This window comes from Gekko japonicus, unplaced genomic scaffold (assembly GCF_001447785.1).
Source record: "Gekko japonicus isolate JY-2015 unplaced genomic scaffold, Gekko_japonicus_V1.1 scaffold26, whole genome shotgun sequence".
NCBI lineage: Eukaryota > Metazoa > Chordata > Lepidosauria > Squamata > Gekkonidae > Gekko > Gekko japonicus.
In genome coordinates, this window is record NW_015174844.1 from 1,321,053 (window position 1) to 1,340,823 (window position 19,771).

The 19,771-nt window shown below is 39.6% G+C and overlaps 2 protein-coding genes across 2 annotated transcripts in view; one reads left to right on the plus strand and one right to left on the minus strand.

Annotated features, from left to right (window-relative positions):
* The window catches only part of ZDHHC13 (zinc finger, DHHC-type containing 13), a 42,951-nt gene extending 30,976 nt beyond the window's left edge, over positions 1-11,975 (plus strand). The window contains exons 11-16 of the mRNA XM_015424413.1: positions 4,530-4,592; positions 5,747-5,840; positions 6,377-6,460; positions 7,526-7,683; positions 9,816-9,913; positions 11,513-11,975. Coding sequence (XP_015279899.1) covers positions 4,530-4,592; positions 5,747-5,840; positions 6,377-6,460; positions 7,526-7,683; positions 9,816-9,913; positions 11,513-11,651 — 636 coding nt within the window. The 3' untranslated portion in view covers positions 11,652-11,975. The remainder of the gene's footprint in view (positions 1-4,529; positions 4,593-5,746; positions 5,841-6,376; positions 6,461-7,525; positions 7,684-9,815; positions 9,914-11,512) is intronic.
* Positions 11,976-13,365: 1,390 nt separating this feature from the next.
* CSRP3 (cysteine and glycine rich protein 3) overlaps positions 13,366-19,771 on the minus strand; it is a 24,013-nt gene continuing 17,607 nt past the window's right edge. Inside the window, exons 3-6 of the mRNA XM_015424418.1 lie at positions 18,682-18,850; positions 17,525-17,660; positions 16,426-16,519; positions 13,366-13,652 (exon numbers count right to left, since the gene is read on the minus strand). Coding sequence (XP_015279904.1) covers positions 13,579-13,652; positions 16,426-16,519; positions 17,525-17,660; positions 18,682-18,850 — 473 coding nt within the window. The 3' untranslated portion in view covers positions 13,366-13,578. The remainder of the gene's footprint in view (positions 13,653-16,425; positions 16,520-17,524; positions 17,661-18,681; positions 18,851-19,771) is intronic.

Genomic DNA, 19,771 nt, shown 5'->3' on the forward strand with positions numbered 1-19,771 from the left:
TTTCCACTCCTTATAAGCAATGGAACTTCAGGAGAATTTGACTAAGAAGAAAACAAATAAGAAGCTATACTGTTTTTAAAAAGAAACTAAGCTGAATCAAGAGGTTGACATCTTCCAACTTTATAAGACTTCCTACTCATGAGGAAGATTAGTGAAATGAGTGTAAAAACCGGTGTGCTCATCGAGGATATGATTATGTTGGACTTTGCTTTGCCTGTGTCTGAATTATCTAACCATATTTTAAGATTAATAGCTTCACAAATTGATGCTCATAGAATTATTAAGTGTGTCATTGTTAATTTTACCACAGTGGTTTTTGGTATCTGCACACTGTGAGCCCTACTCTGGCTTTTTTGAGCCTCCAGGTGGGGCCTGGAGATAGGTGTATATTTTTTTAAAAAATGATACGTGAAAAGTCTTGAGTATTTCCTGTATACGCAACATATTGATTAGAGTATTTGTATGACTTGTCTCTTTTCCAAAAAGAAATACAGTGAAGCTTTTCTAATGAATCCCATCAAGTTCGCTCCCAGGCTTGGTGGTTTGACCAAACCTACCTACCGGTAGTTTCTGATTCTCAGGTTTAACAGGCAATCCTGCAGCATTTCTCTCCGTCTTCTGTTTTCCAGATAATTTCACTAACCCGGAAAAACCACTGCAGCTATTTTGTTGATATGTGGACACTTTTCCTACCAAATCAAACTTCTTTGCATCAGTGTTTGTCTCTTATAGTTACTGTTTATGGCCTGCTCATAGCCTGAGGACTTCTCTTAATATACTTTTTGACTTTCTACTTGTCTTATGTGCTTTTATGCACCATCTTATTTTTATTGACTTACCTTGGTTCTATTGTTGTTGTTCAGTCGCATAGTCGAGTCCAACTCTTCACAACCCCATGGACCACATCACGCCAGGCCCTCTTGTCCTCTGTCGTCCTCTGGAGTTTGCTGAACTTCATGTTCGTTGCATCTGGTTTTATTGACCTTTATTTATTTTAGTAGCTTATTTTACTGGCATGATTTTTTAAATCCTTTTTATTTTTTTAGGTTGGTTTTGTTTTATTGTCCTAATTGTGAGCTTTCTCAAGCAGGTGTGGATAGGAAGCATGCACATTTTCTGAAAAAATGTTTACTTGCAGCAATATGTGAATATGAAAACTTATTCCTTAACTGGAGATCACATTTTTCAGGCGCAGTTTCTCAGCTTCCTTTTTTTTCTGGTGTGGTGGGGCTTCTCTATTATTTCTACAAAATATTCAGAACTGATCCTGGATATATTAAGACTACAGAAGAAGAGAGAAAAAAGGTATTTTGGTTCAAAAAGGACTTCTGCCACGTTTTCGCTATAATTTTTGTTTGAGTTGAGGACGGCTGACAGTGACCAATTCTGAGGATATTGGTGATAATTTCAGTTTAATAATTAACAATATCATTAAATGTTTGCTTGTTACCGAAACCTGGGAAAGGTATTGAGAGAGTAGCAAGGAACAGTCATCACTACAAGAAAATGAGGATTTGTTCCTTGTGACTGTCACTTAATAAGGTCAAGTTAGAGGGTCTAGGGGCATCACCTACTGAAGGAAGTGAAAACAAAGTACAAAAATGTATATCAAAAGTAGGGGTGTATTGTAAACTGCAAATTGAAAACACTACCTCAACCCACAATATAAAAGAAGTATAATAAGCATACCATTATGAATGGTATTCCATGTATCACTAACCTGGTGTGTATAAATATGCATAAAAATTGATAGTATAAATGTGTGAATACATCAGAAAGGAGTTAAAACACATAACAGATTCAACAGATTGTCAATCTGTTTCGAGTACATCTTCATCAGACAGTTTCTGTTTTACCCTGTTTTTTCAGTTTTAAAACAGCTACCAATTCAAAGTAAGGATAAAAGATCTCTCACCTATTCTGTATAGGATGCAAAATAACGTCAACTGGTGAATTGGTGTCTTTTACACTAGAAACAATCTGAATAAATAGAACAATACAGAAATGGTCTGATGAAGATTCACTTGAAATGGAGTTAGGCTGGCAATCCATCAATTTGCTGTTGTTTTTAATGTAACATTTTAGACTTATTACAAATCAATAAATTTATAAATATCCACAAAACAACAAATGAAATTATACAAAATAAATCAACTAACAGAAGATTATAAATGGAATATCAGAGTAACACATAATTCAAATGCAGTACCTTTAGAGGAGAAATGATACCACAATTCAGTTATTATAACTTATGTATATTGCAAATATTATTATATTATATTATTATACTAAATTTAAAGATTTTAAGTTTTTTAGAACCACTTCAAGCTCCAACAAATAATCCAATATCGTGAACCACTCTTCAACAAGTCAGAACAAGGAGGGTGGGAATCATACTGATTGACCTGATAAGTAATTTTTTCCATTATATACATAATAATGAAAGTGTAGGTGCATCAGGACATTTCCAGGTAGTGGCTATAGATAATTTTGCAATGATCCAATGGTTAACAGCTGTGTTATCTGGATGGGCGGCTGGAGGATGTGACTGCTCATTAATCCGATCATGGAGGAAGGTCATTTGTTTAGGTTGAAGCTGAGTATGTGCTTCACCTGGTGATGTTAATATGCAGAGGTGGGGGTGGAGGAAAAGATGCCTGCATGATGGAGAAGAACCCTTTCCATGGCATCTGTGCAAGAATGTCCTGGTCCTTTCACAGATCAAGGCTTTTCTTTAGTGAACTGCTGCTGGTCCTGTGTGTTTGCGGAGTCAGGGAGGCTCTCCCTGACTACCTTTGGCTTGCAAGTTGTCTGTACTTTGTATAAATGAAAAGCCATGCTCAGTAAATTGTTAACTCAGTGCCCACACAGTTACAATGTAAAAAAGATATGAGATAAAACAATATTGGAACAGGAGGTTCATCAGATAGTATGATGAATATGACAAGAGAGGAAGGATGGGAAAAGCTAAGAGCAAGAGGAAGAAAGACATGCTTTGAAGAGCTGCACATCCTTACTAACCTCAGGTGGTTTATTCACAGATCTCATGTCTGCTCTGCCTGGGGCCAATGTGCGGCTACTGTCCTGGGCGTGTGACTATTTTGTATATTCTTATAATAAACACAATGAACATGTGGTCTGTTTAGATTAAAATATTTGTGCTCGCTTTGGCAGCACATATATTAAAATACTAAAGTGATTAGAATATTTTTTAAACTGGCGAAAACTCCACCCCATCTCATTCATCACTGTTTTATTTCAAAAGAAAGATAACAGATGAGTACTAGGGGTGTGCAAAAAAAGAAAGTATTTTTTGGCTTTGGGTAAATCAGACCCAAAAAATATTGGTAAATGCTGAATTTCCCCAGTCCATTACCAGTGAAGTATTCAGATTGGGGAAATATTCGGTATTGCCAAAAATATTCAGGTCTGGTATACCCCACCAGAGGGAAAGGAGACATGTTAAAATGCCTTCTTTCCCTCTGGTAGCCCCTGCAGATTTTCTTGTAAATTTTACTCCCCACCAGTTAGCTGTTAGGGAAATTGAAAAGGGAAAGCCAGGGGTTGGCCGGGGAAGCAAAGAAGCAGGCATGAAAACTAGTTCCTTCCCTCCCTGAGCCTCTCAGCTGCTGCAAAGAAACTCAGAGAGGGGAGGGAAAGTCAGAGGAAACATGTTTAAATGCCTTTGTTTCCCTCCCTGATCTTGGGGAGGGAAATAAAGGCATTTAAACATGCCCCCCACTTGCCCTCCCCTCCCTGAGTTTCTCCGCAGTGGTGGAGAGGCTCAGAGAGGAAAGGAGGCATGGAAACATGCCTGCCCTTCTCCAGCCAACCTGCCGTGACTGGCTGGCTGGGAAAGTGAAAGGCAGGCATGGAAACATGCCCGGGTTCCCTGCCTGCTCTTTTCCAGGTGCCCGCAGCCATGGGGCACTTGGACAAGTTCAGGCAGGGCTCAGGTGTGTTTAAAATGCCTTTCTTTCCCTCCCCAATCTTGGAGAGGGAAAGAAGGCATTTAAACATGCCCCCCTTTCCCTCCCCTCCCTGAGTTTCTCCGCAGCAGTGGAGAGGCTTAGAGAGGGAAGGAGGCATATTTCCATGCCTGCCCTTCCCTTCCCCAGCCAACCCGCCATGGTGGGCTGGCCGGGGAAGCAAAGGGCAGGCATGGAAACATGCCTCTCTCTCCCGGAGGGAAGGGAGGGGAAAAAAGGCATTTAAACCCAACAGCTGACTGGTAGGTAAAGGCTGTTAGGTTTAACTGACTTCTTGTATTCGGTATAGCAGAATGAACTTGGAAAAAAGGTGGATAATATCGGCTTTTTCAGGTTTAGCTCTACCGGTATAGCTTATGTGATACCCAAAAAATATTTTTCAGGTATTTTTTCAGTTCAGCTATTTCCAAATGCACACCCCTAGCTAGTGCATGAGGTTTTCATGATACCAAGAATCTTCAATCTACAAAAAGTTACTGTTATTGTTACTCCTTTAGCTATGAGATATAACAATGATTACAATCTCCTTTTGTCTTTCAGAACATTATTACCCTTGCAGAATCTGGCTCCTTGGATTTCAGAACATTTTGCACATCCTGTCTTGTAAGTCAGGCTGTAATGCTTAATTGTATTTATTTCATTGTTCATTTTCACATGTATATGCACAGGCTTGAATTCAGGAACTTCCTAGAAGTTGGGCGGATGCTCTTGACTAGGGATGGGTACAACCCCCGTCACAAACATATTTGTGATGAAAATCTCCAGGTTGTGGTTTGTGAATCGAGTTTTGTGTCCATCCCTATCCATGACCCTCCAAAGTTTTGTGTCCATCCCTATCCACGACCCTCCACATGTTCTTTGGAGGTTCATAGGGCTCGTGGTGGGAAGCGGGAGGGGGAGCAAGAGGGATCGCTGAAATGGCTTGCATCTATTTCAGCCTAACAGTTAATGTGTGCACCAGCCCTGCTGTTAGGCTGAAATAGATGCAAGCCCCCCGCTTGGAAGAGACCTCCCCACCGCACACAGATCCTGGGAGGGCAGCTTCTCCTGCCTGGCACTTTAAGGCAGGAGAAGCCTTCCAGCCAGTTGTGCATGCAGCAGCGAGAGACACCCCCCCAGCCGCCACAAGCAGTTCCTGGGGACAGCTTTACAAATCTCACAAAAAGGCTCATGAAGGCACCAAGTCTCTGAATCGCAGAGCCAAGAGGCAACATCAGGGGAAGGCCTCAGCCTCTATGCCCTGTTGTTGGTCATCCAGAGGAACTGGTTGGCCATTGTGTGAGACAGGATGCTGGACTAGATGGACTATTGGTCTGATCCAGCAGGGCTCTTCTTATGTTTTTAAGTACAGGCTGATGAGGGTCTTTCCTGTTCAGTTACTTCCTGACAGTCACTGCAACTGATATTGAAGAATTGGTCATTCTGTGCAGCAAGAAAAGCGGGCAGAATGTGACTGCGTAGAGAACAATTACAGATTGGCAGTTCTGTTTTATTGAAGCCAGTTTGACTGTTACTTGGAGGATTTATGAGACTTATTTAAAACATTTTTATGTTGCCTTTCCACCCAAATGACCGAAGATGGGATGGTGGATCATAGTGGTGGAGGTGGATCATAGTGGTGGATGTTGTGTTTTGTGCATTTGGGTGTGTAACCAGTTCAGTTTATTATGTGTACCTAATAGATCAAGTTAAGCAATCGATATATGTATATTTTGAATGGACTATGTTTTAATTGTCTTTCTGGCATCCTTGATCAGGTGAAAAAACCGTTAAGATCCATGCATTGTCACAGTTGTGATTCATGTGTAGCTAGATATGACCAGCACTGTATTTGGATTGGGCGATGTATAGGTGAGTTGTTTTTTTTTTAATACAACAGGAACTCTGGGTTGTTTTGTGTTTTGATGCTGAGAATGCTTCTGAGGACAAAGGTCCTTAATTATGTAGCAAGCCTCTAGTGGTGAAGTGTGGCATGAAGGGTTGCTGACCAGCTCCGCAGGAAATTGTATCCTGATGAGCTCTGCATTCTATAATATAAGAGTAAAATAGCTTCACGACAAGATTGAACAGTTGGGATATTTTTAAAGATCTTGGCTTAAGATATTTAAGACTTACCTGTGCATGTTTTATTGAAGAATATGGGATTCATATACCCAAGTTATGCTAATCCATGATTATTTTTTTAACTGTAAGCAGTATTAGTTTGAATTTTGGTAATAATGCTAGGATGTTTTGGGCAAGCACTAATGGCTAAATCTTGCTCAGCTTTTCATATGTTTAGGAGAAAGAAAGAGAGATCTCTTCAATTAGTTGACTGTTTAGGGGCCTGGGTGGTGGGAAAGTATCTTGTGAATGGGATATAACCATATCACCTTTTTTTACTCTAGGTGTTGGCAACCACTGTTATTTTGTCCTGTTTCTCCTTTTCCTGACAATGGTGAATATCTGGGCTTTATATGGAACAGTTCTATGTATGTATGCCTGACTCTTATTTCTCCATGTAGTTTGCATAGAAACAGCTGTCTGTTGATCCTTAGTATTCTATATGTAGCTTTTAATCCAGACTATCACACAGTATCACGCTGCAGTGAAGATGATAGGAAAATTGGAGGCATAGGCTTGGGATATGAACAACCATAACAGAAGTGGAATAATAATTTCCACACTTCTGCATGAAATAATAATTTCCACACTTCTGGATGGGAATTGTACTGTTACTGGTACAAAAAGTAGATCCAGGTGGGGTACTCGTGTTGGTCTGAAGCAGCAGAGCAAAGTTTGAGTCCAGTGGCACCTTTCAGACCAACAAAGTTTTATTTTGGGTAGTTATACTGAAGAAGTGTGCATACACTCGAAAGCTTATTTGCAAAATAAAACTTTGTGCACCAGAACACTTTTTGTTCCAGAGCAAAGTTTGAGTCCAGTGGCACCTTTCAGACCAACAAAGTTTTATTCTTCAGAATAAAACTGAAGAAGTGTGCATGCACACAGAAGCTTCTACCCAGAATAAAACTTTGTTAGTCTTAAATGTGCCATTGGACTCGAAGTTTGTTTTGGTGCAAAACGTGTTACTACAGAAGAGTCAGTGGAATGAATGACTTTTGATTAGGGCAAGCTTTTTCCAACCAAGATATGGGGTGGGGGGAAAAATAGTGCTTTATTTTCCTGAAGATTTTTTTTTTGGTTTTGTAAAGATTCAGTGTTTCATAAAATTAATAACAAAGAATGAACAGCATTGCCAAGACAATATTAGACAGACTTGGTAATTTCAAAGTTACAATTCATGTTTTTCAGGTGATTCTCCCTGGGCATTGTATGAGAGAGTACACATATGTTTTATTAATTTATAAATTGGAGAATAGTACCACAAATATGTACAGTCCAAGAAAAAATTAAATTATGAATTGACCTGATGTGCATGACAAATCAAAACCAACACTAAAAATACTTATTTGTATGTCTCCTCTCACACAGTGGAAGACATATTGTAATATTCAAACCTTATTTAAAATAATAATAATAATTCCTTCTCTCAGACTGGTCAGAACACTGCACAGTAACATACCAGAAAGATGGAGCATGGACTTCCTTCACACAGATAGTGTCTTGTTCTCCATGGGTGTTATATATTTTCACACTTGTATCCTTTCATACTTCATGGGCTTCACTGCTGCTAGTCCTTCAGCTTTATCAGGTATTATTTTAACTGATTTAATGTATACTGTCTTAAAATGTTGCATTTCTTGATCCCTTCTCATCAGCCTACTTTTGTGTTGCCCATGCTTAACATTTCTGAATTGAACCAAAGTCTCATACATATCTAATCCATATTTCAAATCAATATGTACTGCTGAGGAGAATCTCTGCAAATCCAAAGGTTACTTAGATGACATTTGAGGTTTGAAAATGTTATGGCTTCCCTAAGGGTCTTGGCACCAGCAAAAGGGCCAATTTGTTGCCATCATGCCAGCGATGGGCACCCATGTCTAATGCCAATAGAGCTACAGCCAGTAATGAATGGATCCTTACTCTAATGTATCTGTGCAACACAGTTGTCCTACATAATTTGTGCAGCTCAGGGGAGTGTGCTTAGCTAGCTCAAGGCTCCTGCATTGGTGTTATCCCTCACGTTTACTTTCTAATAACACCACTTCTAAATTTAGGATATTTCTTTTGTTGCAGCGCAACAAACCTTTTTCTGAGCTCTTGCGAATAACTTCCCCCTTAAGGCTGGGTTGTCAGTTTAAGTCTGATATATAGCAAATGGTTGTTGTTAAGAAAACATTAGGGTCCTGATGGGAAGACATGGGAGGAAAATAGAACTGATGTCAGTATCTAAATATATGGGATGAATAATTTATCCTGCCCACTCGTGTGATTAGTGTTGGACTGAAAACCGTCCTGTAGCTCAGCTGTGCATCATTATTCTATGCTAAACCTTCTGTGACCTCTGGAGTTAGCTGACTGGGAACATTAAGCCTTTTATGAAAGCACTATTATAAGTAGAGAGAGTTAGTTTGACTACATAAATAGCCACTTCTGTGGCACTTTTCACTCAGGAAGCAAATATTAAAAATTTGGAAGTCTACTTTAGTTCTTGATAAGTTGCTAAATGTCATTTAGTCAAAGGCTTAGTTAGACTTAAGAATGTAAGAGTAGTATTTACAAGCCTTCCATTCTTGCTTGCATGTCTTTATTTGCTGGGCCTGATCAAGGGAGATGTACAATAAAGCAGGAACATATTTGGTCCAAGGCTGAAATCCAAATCCAGCAGCAGTAGTACATTTGGACACACCATGTATTGTAGTAAAGCTCAATAGCTACATGTGGATTCTCTCCTGTGCTCAATTTGTGAGGAGGTACAGCTAAAGCAGTTAAAAGTGAATGCGTAGTTGTTCCTGCCAGAATAGCATGGGTGTGGAAGGAGCAGGCAAGCCCAGAGATAAAAAGCTTGACGTGATGCTGATGGACAAACTGACAACTTGTGGCAGAGAAAATGTTGCTCTAAAGAAAACATGGTTCCCTTTGTACAAATCTGAAACCAAAATTATCTAACAGATGAAGTTGATAGAAGATTTGGAATATATGTAGTCTTCTTTTGGTGGTTGTTTTTAGTGATTAGTGTCTATGAGACTTCTTATTTTTAATGTATCTGAGATTTTAGTTACTTTATGTTGATAACCATGTAGTTATGAAGTCTGTGATAGTTATGTCAATAATGTGGCGATATATGGTGGTTGTATAATTGTATACAATATAGAAATCGAACAGAACAGGGAAACGTCAATAAGTCTGCTTAGGGAATTAACTTAGTGCTGATCTGGTCCTTAGTTTGACACCTCTGTCCAGTAACAGGATGATGCTGTGGTCCCTGCTATTACGCACCTTCCTCAGGTTTAACAACTAACTGTTTTGCACAGACTCTGTGGTACATTAGGAGGAGTCTCATAAGACAGATTGTTTCCAGGATTGCGCCTCTGACTTGGTTATTAATGGTTGACCAAGGTCTACAGATCAGGGCTGTTGTGACAGAATAGAAGAGGAAAGAGCTGCCCTGAGCTACTTGGAGGACCACAAGATTAAAATGGGATCAATCGACAATGACAGAGAGCTCAAGTTTCATAGTTAATCTCGCTTCTTTCCCAGTTTTTAATTGTACTAGTCACCTATTTAACAACGTCAGAAATTGCTGTATTTATAACTTATTTAAAATGCAAGGGGGAAAAATTGATGTGGAAACAGATGACATTTCAGGTGGGGCTTTTCTCTCAACACAGTTTATTGAATTGGCCTTCAAATGCCACTTTCCCTTTTTACTCTTCTAAGATTGCTTTCCTGGGATTGACCTCACATGAAAGGATTACCCTCTGGAGGCAGAGCAACCGTTCAAAGCATCCTGTTTCACTCAGGAAAACTCCATATAAGTGAGTAGCTTTGGGAGGGAAGTATTCTCTTTCAAAATTCACATTTCAATATCTGTTATGTCGTAGGAAAAAATCAGGTTTTTTTCTCCTGGCTGTTGTGTATACATATGCAGTTGGCGTTGCCAAATATTGAGCTATCTATGCAGAGTTTTCAAAAGGGATCAGTGACAGAGGGATGGCTGAAGCATGTATGTTTCCCTTAGGATACATTATCTGTGGGGAAAGGGAGGAGGCCCTGTTGTTTCGCCCCAGTTAAACACCACCAAGGGTATGCTGCAGCCTTCTGGCAGAGATTCAGAGTGGGGGGGGGAGGGGGATTAGCACCTGACTGCAGTTTTTCATTCCACCTGAAACAACTTGTATTGATCTAAAATATTTATATGCCACTTTTCCATCAGACCCAACTAATTTAAAGTCCTGAAATTATCTCAGTTCCCCCTCCGTCTTATTTTGGAAGTTGTCTAAGCCTCGTCCCAGTGAGTGTGGTGCAATGCACAATCTAAGGGTTATCTCAGTTCCCCCTCCGTCTTATTTTATCATCCGATTCGATTTTGGAAGTTGTCTAAGCATAGTCCCAGTGAGTGTGGTGCAATGCACACTCTAAGTGACGACTAAATAACTTGCTGCCTTGTGCAGAGTGTTTTGGCATTTCATAACCCCTCAACTGCCCTGCACAGAAGTGGCTGCGCTCATCAAAAGCAAGGCCATGCACCGTGGTGTTAAAGCTGCATCACAAAGGGGTTCTTAGAGTGTTTTGGCATTTCATAACCCCTCAGCTGTCCCTGCACAGAAGTGGCTGCGCTCATTAAAAGCAAGGCCATGTACCGTGGTGTTAAAGCTGCGTCACAAAGGGGTTCCTGCAAAATGTCCAACATGACAGGTATTTTTTTCACGTGGCTAGGTGACTGTCAATTTCATGTTGGCTTCAGTGCGAAGCCAGGCCACTTTAAAATGGACAGTGGTCCAGATCTTAAGATCTCTGTTGATTTACAGTAGTGTCTAGAGGAGAGCCTGCCATTCACCTAGATATGTTCTTGTTCCCCAGTAAGGTGTTGAAAGATGTGCACAGGCATCAGCTAAATCTTGAGCTAGGCAGCTTCACCAGTGGTAAGGTGATAAGTGGACAGGAGGAGTCCCTAAGCTTACACCACCCACAATGGATATAATAGGTAGCTCTTGCAAAATAACTTCTGATAGATAGAGGACCCTTCCCCCCCCCCCAAATTTTAATGATGTTTCTAATTTCTAAGAGTTCCTCACATATAACTGACTGTGTTCTGTATACCATATTTTTAAAATAAACTATTTCCTATGGTCGGTTACACAGCAGAGGAGCTGTTTTTAAAAAGCTAATTCTTCATGAGGGAGGTACATATGGGATGCATCCATGTGGGTGTGTGGGTTCTTACAAACAGTACCTCTGCATAGCCATAAACGTGGGCAGTAGACCCTGTACTCTCCCAAAGGAACCATGTAGAAGTCACCATAGGTGTCAACACCCCAGCACTGTGTTTCAGAGAGTTTATTTTGCTGATAATTGAGTTAAGACACTTGCATTTTTACTGTCTCTATGTGTTCTCCCCCCCCCCCTTTTCCCAGTCATGGATGCCTGCAGAACCTAGCAGATTTCTTTCAATGCAGATGCTTTGGAATGCTGAAGCCCAACATAGTTGACTGGACTAAGCAGTATACACTAACATTTCATTCAGCGAAAGAGAAAAACATTCATCCTGTGTGAAGAAAACCTGTACCAAATACTTTTGGCTTCAGCTAGAAGCTTAAACAAATAGTTGAATTTGGCAGATTGTATGGTTTGTTCTGAAATAGCCTTTATTGCATTATTGCTGTATTTGTGTAGGGGCGTGAAGTTTGCATGCATAAATTGCGGCAAACTGGGTACTGTGTTGATGGCAGCAGTTTGTGTATGAAATTTTCAAATAATTTTATTTGGAAGGAAATACAACTGTGAAATGTCATTTTTGAAGTTGTTAATGAGATGTGTTTTTATAAAGCAACTCAGAAATCCTATGCATTGTTGTTTATATAAGTCCAACTACCAAAATTGCACTTCATGGTTAAGAGAAATAAAGGATGTTTTGAAATTTCAAAATATTTTAGTATGTGAAACCTGATTTGTAACTTGTAATTACTTATCTGTCTCTCTGATGTATAAATCTGTATATAAAGGCTGTTTAGAGTTATATTCATGTGCACATTTATTAAATTAGAACTGGGCTTTTTTGTATTTAAAGTGTAGTTACTTTCAGGGGAAATTACATTTTCAAATCAGTTAACTAAATAACTGAGGCTAAGGCCCTGATATGACTGAAATGTTTCTCTCAGTTCTGCACACACATTTAGAAACAAACGGATGAGGATGGAATATGGATTCTCAGAATGCACTAATTTGCAGAACTCAGCTTGGGGTTGTAAAAAGTCCTCTGCCTTAAAACTGAAAAGACTGTGACTCTGCAAGGCATACAGCTGTAACCTGATAGTCACATTTCACGGTGGGCTTGACACACAACGAGAGTTCCAGGGCACCCTGCTGTGAGTTTCATGCCAAAGGAGAACAGAGCAAAGGTCACATTGAAGAATAGAAGATAAAAATTAGTAAACAGAAGGGGCGCAAAATGTGGTGTAGGCTTGGGTGAGTGTGAAATAAGGTAAATATAGAATTCCTGCAGTTATATCTTGTGTACAATTGGATTTATTTAGCCTACTATGTGGTATATTCATTTACTTTTTATTGAATATACAGCATGATTTGAACTAATGTTGTTTTCACTTTTATTTCTACTAGTCCGGTCCTGCTGGAAATATTTTTCTTTCAAATGCCGACATACTACCAAAATTACATTATAAAAATTACAATTGCTTTCCATTTTGTGACAAATTACTTATTTAAAGCAAAGAGGGTAGATTTCAAAGTCAGGATTGTGAACCACATCAGAGTCCACTGTTGGAAGCACCTGAAAAAGAATAAGTTGTAATCAAAGAATATAATATTTTCCTCTACATCTGTAATTAGTTTAAGAAAAAAAATCCAACAGTAAATTTAGAAGCAGTAGGTATTCAGCAGTACCCTTGTTTACACCTGCTTGGAAATAAGATGGGGAATGACAGGATCAGAGGGAATTTTTCTGTAGTCTCCTAAGTGAACTTGCTTATAATGATAGCAAAAACATCTTTTGTGATCATCACAAACTATTTTGACATTATAGTTGAATGCCTTTATTTCATGACATACCAGCACCATATATTGAATGTGCCATTTTGTTTAAAAAAAATCTACAGAGTGTAAAATAGATATTGAGTTCCATTTAGATACATTAGCATAAAAATAATAACCTTCAGGGTATGTTCTGTATGTAATTATCTTTGGGGTATAGCGAGCAGAACTATCATTCTGTTTTGTTTCAAAACAAATAACAATACTGAAATTATTTGTGAATATTTCAGACTTTTAGTCATTAGTCTGTGTATTTTGTGTTCAGAACTGAAACAGTTTTAGACCAGCCATCAAGAAATGCTTTCCTGCACTAAAATATACTACAAAAACAGTGTAAGAAGTAGGCTTATTAATTTTTCCAATGAAATGAAAAAAGTGTTCCTAGTAGCCCTCTTAGTTTTGCATTGCTGTTTAGGCCTCAGTGGGAAAGAGCTTATTCTTGCTTCTCAACTTGAGTGAGGCCACCAAATCCAATTCCTTTAGGTCCAAAATTCTTTGCATAGCAAACTGCAAAAGAAATAGAAATGTGTTATATTTTAGCTGCATCTATAATAGTCTAGCTTTATCTGCATCGCTTTAGCTGCATCACTAAGCAAACCATAAATACAGACAGTAGTGTTGTTACTCTCATACCCCACCAAGGCATTTTAGACTTTCTTATCACTGTAGACATGGCCTCAGAAAAGTCAAAAGTAAGTAGCCTCGAGACATACCACCAGAACTGCTGTAATGCACATGAGAACATTTGGGTATAACTTGCAGGCATCTATTGAATAATAACTATTATATATTGCACTGTATTTCTCCCCAGCTTTTTAAAAATAAATATATATATATGGAAGAATGGGTGCATCTCCCTGTCTGTGCTTGTAGACTTTTGAAAGGTGGGAGGGGGAATTGCAACCTTTTCCTTAGTCAAGGAACTGACTTAAATCAGAAGTAGCTTTGAATGATCTTGTCAACTGTACATCTGGAGTTCTATGAGAGTAGAGTGGAGCTGCAATAAGAGTTTCACCTGTCTTAGTGAGAATGCGTCCTTCATTCTACCCTGTCCTACTTTCACTGTTTGCAAATTTATTATGCTATGATGATCAGATCTAGTGCCCCAATAGCAGGAATAACCAATTTCTATGCCAGTCTTTTGGTACTGTCAGTTTTGTCATTTGTTGGCGGGAAAGGATACTCTCAGGTTTCAGTACTTCCTGTTTCCCAACATTCAAGTGGTCCAAGTGGACATTATTAGTCAACTTTTTGACAATATGACTGCACCTTCCAGTCCTGAATGCTTTCCTTCCAACAACATCTTTCTGAGCATGCTGGATGAAATCTAGAAGGATAAAGCTACAAGTGGAAAACCTATTTCTACAGATGAATTACCACTGCTGCACTGAAGAACAGGTATTTAGAGTGAGGTAGGTAAACTGCAGTCTAGGTGTATCTCACATTTGTGAGATTCAAGTGTGTATATGTAGACTAGATAGAGAATCAAAAACCCTCCTCTGAGGATGGACAGTATGTATGGTAGCTCTTCTTGACAGGCAGTACAATCTTAGAAGAGTCAAACCCTTCTAAGCTCATTTTATGTATTTGAAACATTCATTAGCTGCCTTTCTACCTTGCTGCGTCCAAGGCAGCTAACAATATAAATAAATCAACCTTTATAAAACATAAAAGACAACAGTTTGAATTCTTCAATGGGCTTAAAAGGATATAAGTGCTTAGGAACACACTGTATATTAATTTACTCCAAAAGAGAATTTGGACAGTCTAGATTCATAAAAGAACTGGTTCTGTGGTTTTGCTTTGGAATACTGGAATTAAAAATTCTTTAATTGATTTTGGGTTTTTTTGCGAAAGCATCAATATTTTAAATATACTCTTAGAATTTGGGTTAATTGGAAGACAGATACAATTAGCATTGCAACAGAACAAAAACTTGCTAGTCTTTAATATAAAGGAGAATACGTAATGTTTATAATACGTTATTAAAAGTGTCACATTGCAGTTTGGTTCCAAAAATCTGTTTCTCCAGTCAGCAATACTGATACAGGGTTGTTGTTTTTAATATAGTGGTTTAGTATAGAGGAGCTGCGGTGGCTCAAGTGGTTAAGATGCTGAACTGTAGGCTGTGGAAGGTCGGTAGTTCAGCAGTTCGAGACCCGAGTGTGCCGCATTACAGAGTGAGCTCCCGTCTCTAGTTCCAGCTCCTGCCAACCTAGCAGTTCGAAAGCAAGAAATTGCAAGTAGATAAATAGGTACCACTTCAGTGGGAAGGTAACAGCATTCCGTGCGCCTTGGTGTTTAGTCATGCCGCCCACATGACCACGGAAATGTCTTCGGACAGCGCTGACTCTTCGGCTTTGAAACGGAGATGAGCACCGCAACCCTAGAGTCGGACTCGACTGGCTTTCGAGCAAGGGAACCTTTACCTTTTACTTTCCGAACAGAATATACCATGGCTGCACAGAGGGCCAAATTATACTTAACATTAAATGTGTCTGCTTTCAAAAATAGGATCCACACATCTGGCTCTCCGGCCATAATCTCCTCTGTAGGCATCTGGTACAATTTACCTTGGGTCCAGCCATCCCAATATTCTGCGTTCCACAGCCTCAGTTCCAGCAGGTTTGTTCTACTAGATCATGATGCTATTGAGGAGGAACCATACACATCGCTGCCATGTTTGACAGCAACTGCAAGTTCAGCATTACGTTTAGCTTGGCCCTCAGCTTTTCCTCATGGGGCTGATATTTCTAGTTGGTGAGCAGTGAAACACAAGGAAATTAGCTCCCAAATATGTACCACTTTGTTCTATAAAGTAGATGTATATGGTGTGTTTAAGGAGTGATGGCTGCAGCATCTGCCCTTCATCGGCAGCTTTCATCTGGTCCAAATGACGTGGCAGATCTGGGATTGCATCGCCTGACTTCTTAAAATTTTAATATCAACAGTCTGCATTTAATCGAAGAAGCAGTGCTGAGTGATGATGTGCTTAACACTTTCCTCATACCATTTTCCTGAGCCAAATTTCCCACCTCAAGCCACAGCTCTGATAAAAATTGGAGCCTTCACCCACTGCCTGCTTTAAAATGTCATAAATATTTGGAGATCTAGTTAAGGTTCTCCCACAAAAGCAAAGACAAGAACTACAGGACTAGCACTCCTTGAAAAAGAACGTATTTTCTGCACCTGTTACAAGTCTTCAAGAGGTATACTAATGTACTGGTATCTTAATAAACTTTTCTTGAATTATAGTTTCAGTACACTGTACCACACTTGCCTTTACAGTAAATCTCTCCATCTTTATCTGTAACGTTTGTAGATTCTAGACTCTTTCCACAGAAAGCACATCGAAAGCATGTCTTGTGCCAGGGCTGAAAAATCAAAGCAAAAAATTGTTTCCAAAAAAAATCGTAATACAGCTTTACATTTACATTTGTTCTGTTTAATCAATTAGTAGAAGAAAAAAATTAGCTGGGAAAATTATACTAATCCCATTGGATGCCATACTCTCTGCAAAATTATTATAGGTCTGGTATAGGAAGTCTGGTATGAAAAATATATACAGATGTGTGCTAGATGCCCACAGAACAATACAACAATGAAAGACTACATTAAAGCCATACTTTGGCAGCAACATCAGCACGCTTGGAAATAAGGGAGGAGACCTTGCCCAAATAGCCTAACAGAAAAGTAAATCAATGAAAGTGTCAACTTGAATGTTCCTGAGGAAAGACCAGAGGTCTGAAACACTTAGATATCCGGAAAAACTGTTGACTGAAAGAGAGACACAGATTGATTGAGTTTGGAGCAGACTGCTTTTGTGAATTTGGATAAGGACATAAGACTGTTAGAGGGATATAGATTGAGAGAGACTGGAGCAGACTGCTATGTGAATTTTTATCGACCTTTGTATTTTTTTCTATGAAGGAATATGTTGTTCTTTATTACCAGACACTAAATGATGTTATAGCTTTAATCCAGTCTCATTCGTTGTTGTATTGTTCTGGGGGCATCTAGCACATGTCTGTATATATTTTTTCATACCAGACTGTCTTGGGACTGTGTGTTATTCTTGTGGATTGTCAGCACAAGGAAGCCAATTTTTCTTATGGTTGATCCATGCAGGCCTGAATTGCCTTACTAGTGGCACATTCCCACCAACGCTACAAACTTTATTTCATTAGAAGAGTTAAACATGTGAAATCAATTGGACCAAAATATGTTTTAATCTTGGCTCAACTGAACCATGCATGAGAATGCTGTTATGGTTCACCATTACTCTGGATATGAATCAAGATCTGACAACAACAAAAACACTTGGGTTTGGCATTCCATTACACCCCAATAACATTTTACAAAATTAGCTAACTTCTTACCTTCCCTCCTCCCATTATCTTCTCTGCAGCATACACTGACTTGCCACAACGAGGGCATTTGTCTACATCTCCAAATTTTTTGGCAAACTTTGAAGGATTGGTAGGTGTAGAAGGACGAGCAGACTTGGGTGACGATCTGGTGGCAAGAATATTTAGTACATATATAATTTATTTAAATAAATAAAATCTAAAAATAAGCAGTAAACTACTGATTTCTGGAATGCTCTGAGATCTGCTGATTAATTGAACCATCTCTGACATGAACGGTATGGCAAGAACGGTATGGCACTTTCCATACCGTTGCATGGAACACATTGGCACATTCCATACCGTTGTATGTGTGTTAGGACATTCCAAATGCAGTCAATCTTACTTATGGCTGAAGAATACTGTCTCCAGAAGGCCACTGGGCCTTGTACAGCCAGTAACATAACCAGGCCAAAAGTTAGCACAGTGATGGTTATGAGTAATAAATGGTCATGTGATACCCTCAAAATCTTCTTGTTCTTTAATGTCCTACTGGACTCAAATCTAACTTTGAGAAGTTAATGTTTTCTGATTCTACTAGTGCTGGTACATGGTAATATCACCAATGGCAGAACTCAAATTCTATGGCTTATTTTGTTGTAATATTTTATGTCTCTATATTAAAGTGAACAGAAAACTATACAAAAGAAGTCATACTTGCCTACTTTTACTATATTCTGCTTTTTATCCCAAAGATCCTTTAACTGCTCAGAGAAAATTTTCCAAAATTAGGCTGTCTTCCCCTAGAGAGCACATTGCTTTGTGACCATTCCTGTGTTAATAAAATCTCAGTTCAATGAAGCTGATTTCATCGTTGTACTGAGAACATCTCTCTTTGATTATACCACTCTTAATGAGTTACAATTGCTATGAATATCTAAGTCTGAGATTATACGTAAAGCAAAGGCTCTTTCTGTAGCATAATTGCCCACCGGAATAGGAAATCATTTTAAAGAAATGCTCCATGGAGACTGAGTATCATCTTTTTTTTGGGGGGGGTTAGATCTATTGAAGAAAAGACTGCACAAGAGTCTATTCTACTATTTTTCTGCATGTTGTTATGGTAACGGAGTGGAATATCTTAATACAGTGGAGAATATTATTAGGAGGCCACCAAGAATTTCACTCACTGCTGCAGATTCAGACCAAGATGTTCTCCAGTGTCAGTGCTGAGGCAGCCTGCACCTTGTCCATATCCAATTCCTTTGGGGCCATATTTTCTCCCATAACAAGTTTTGCAATAGATTTCTGATTCATGAGCTGCTACCGTTGTACTGTCCAGAGCTTTTCGACATGCCACTAGAACAAAAGAAAAGACATTTCTGAGCATTTTATCAACATGTATTTATTAGAACACTAGGAATAAGGCTCGTTGTGGAAATAGATACAATAAGCTCTAGAAAGACGCTCTGGGAAAGTGCCCCAGCCTTAGGCACTCAGAGTCAATTTGCTGTGGTGACCTCAGTGGGGTATAATGACACAGAGTCCACAATTTTCTCCAGGGGAACTGATCTCTGCCATCTGAAGAGCAGTTGTAATTCTGTGTGATCTCCATCCATCCCCTGGAGATTGGCAACAATGGTTCCCCATGAGGGAATGGCTGGTTTGGAGGGTGGAGTCTATGGCATTGTACCTCTCTGAGGTCCCACCCCTCCTGAAACCTCACCCTCTCCAGGCTCCACCCCTCAAATCTCCAGGAATGTCCCAACCTGGAGTTGGCAACCCTATCTCCCTCCCAGCCAATTGTCAACCTACCGTTAGCTGCCCCGTGGCTTCAGCTTTCCATCTCCTCCCCCTCCCTCCTAGAGAGCAGTTGTAATTCTGAGTGATCTCCAGCTCCCACCTGGAGATTGGCAACAATGGTTCCTCATAAAGAAATGGCTGGCTTGGAGGGTGGAGTCTATGGCATTGTACCTGTCTGAGGTCCCACCCCTCCTCAAACCTCACTCTCTCCAGGCTCCACCCTTCAAATCTCCAGGAATTTCCCACCTTGAGTTGGCAACCCTATTAGGACTGGCCCCAATGAGTTTTCTCCCAAAGGCCAAAATAGGTGTGGAAAGGGCCTTTTACTGACAGAACCTGGTTGCCTGGCAACAGCCACTGAGGAGAAAGTACAGTTGGCAGCTCTGATTAGGGAAATACCTGGAGATTTGGGGGGTGGATCCTGTTGAGGGCAGCATTTGGGGGGGGGGGAAGGACTCAGCAGGGGATAATGCCATA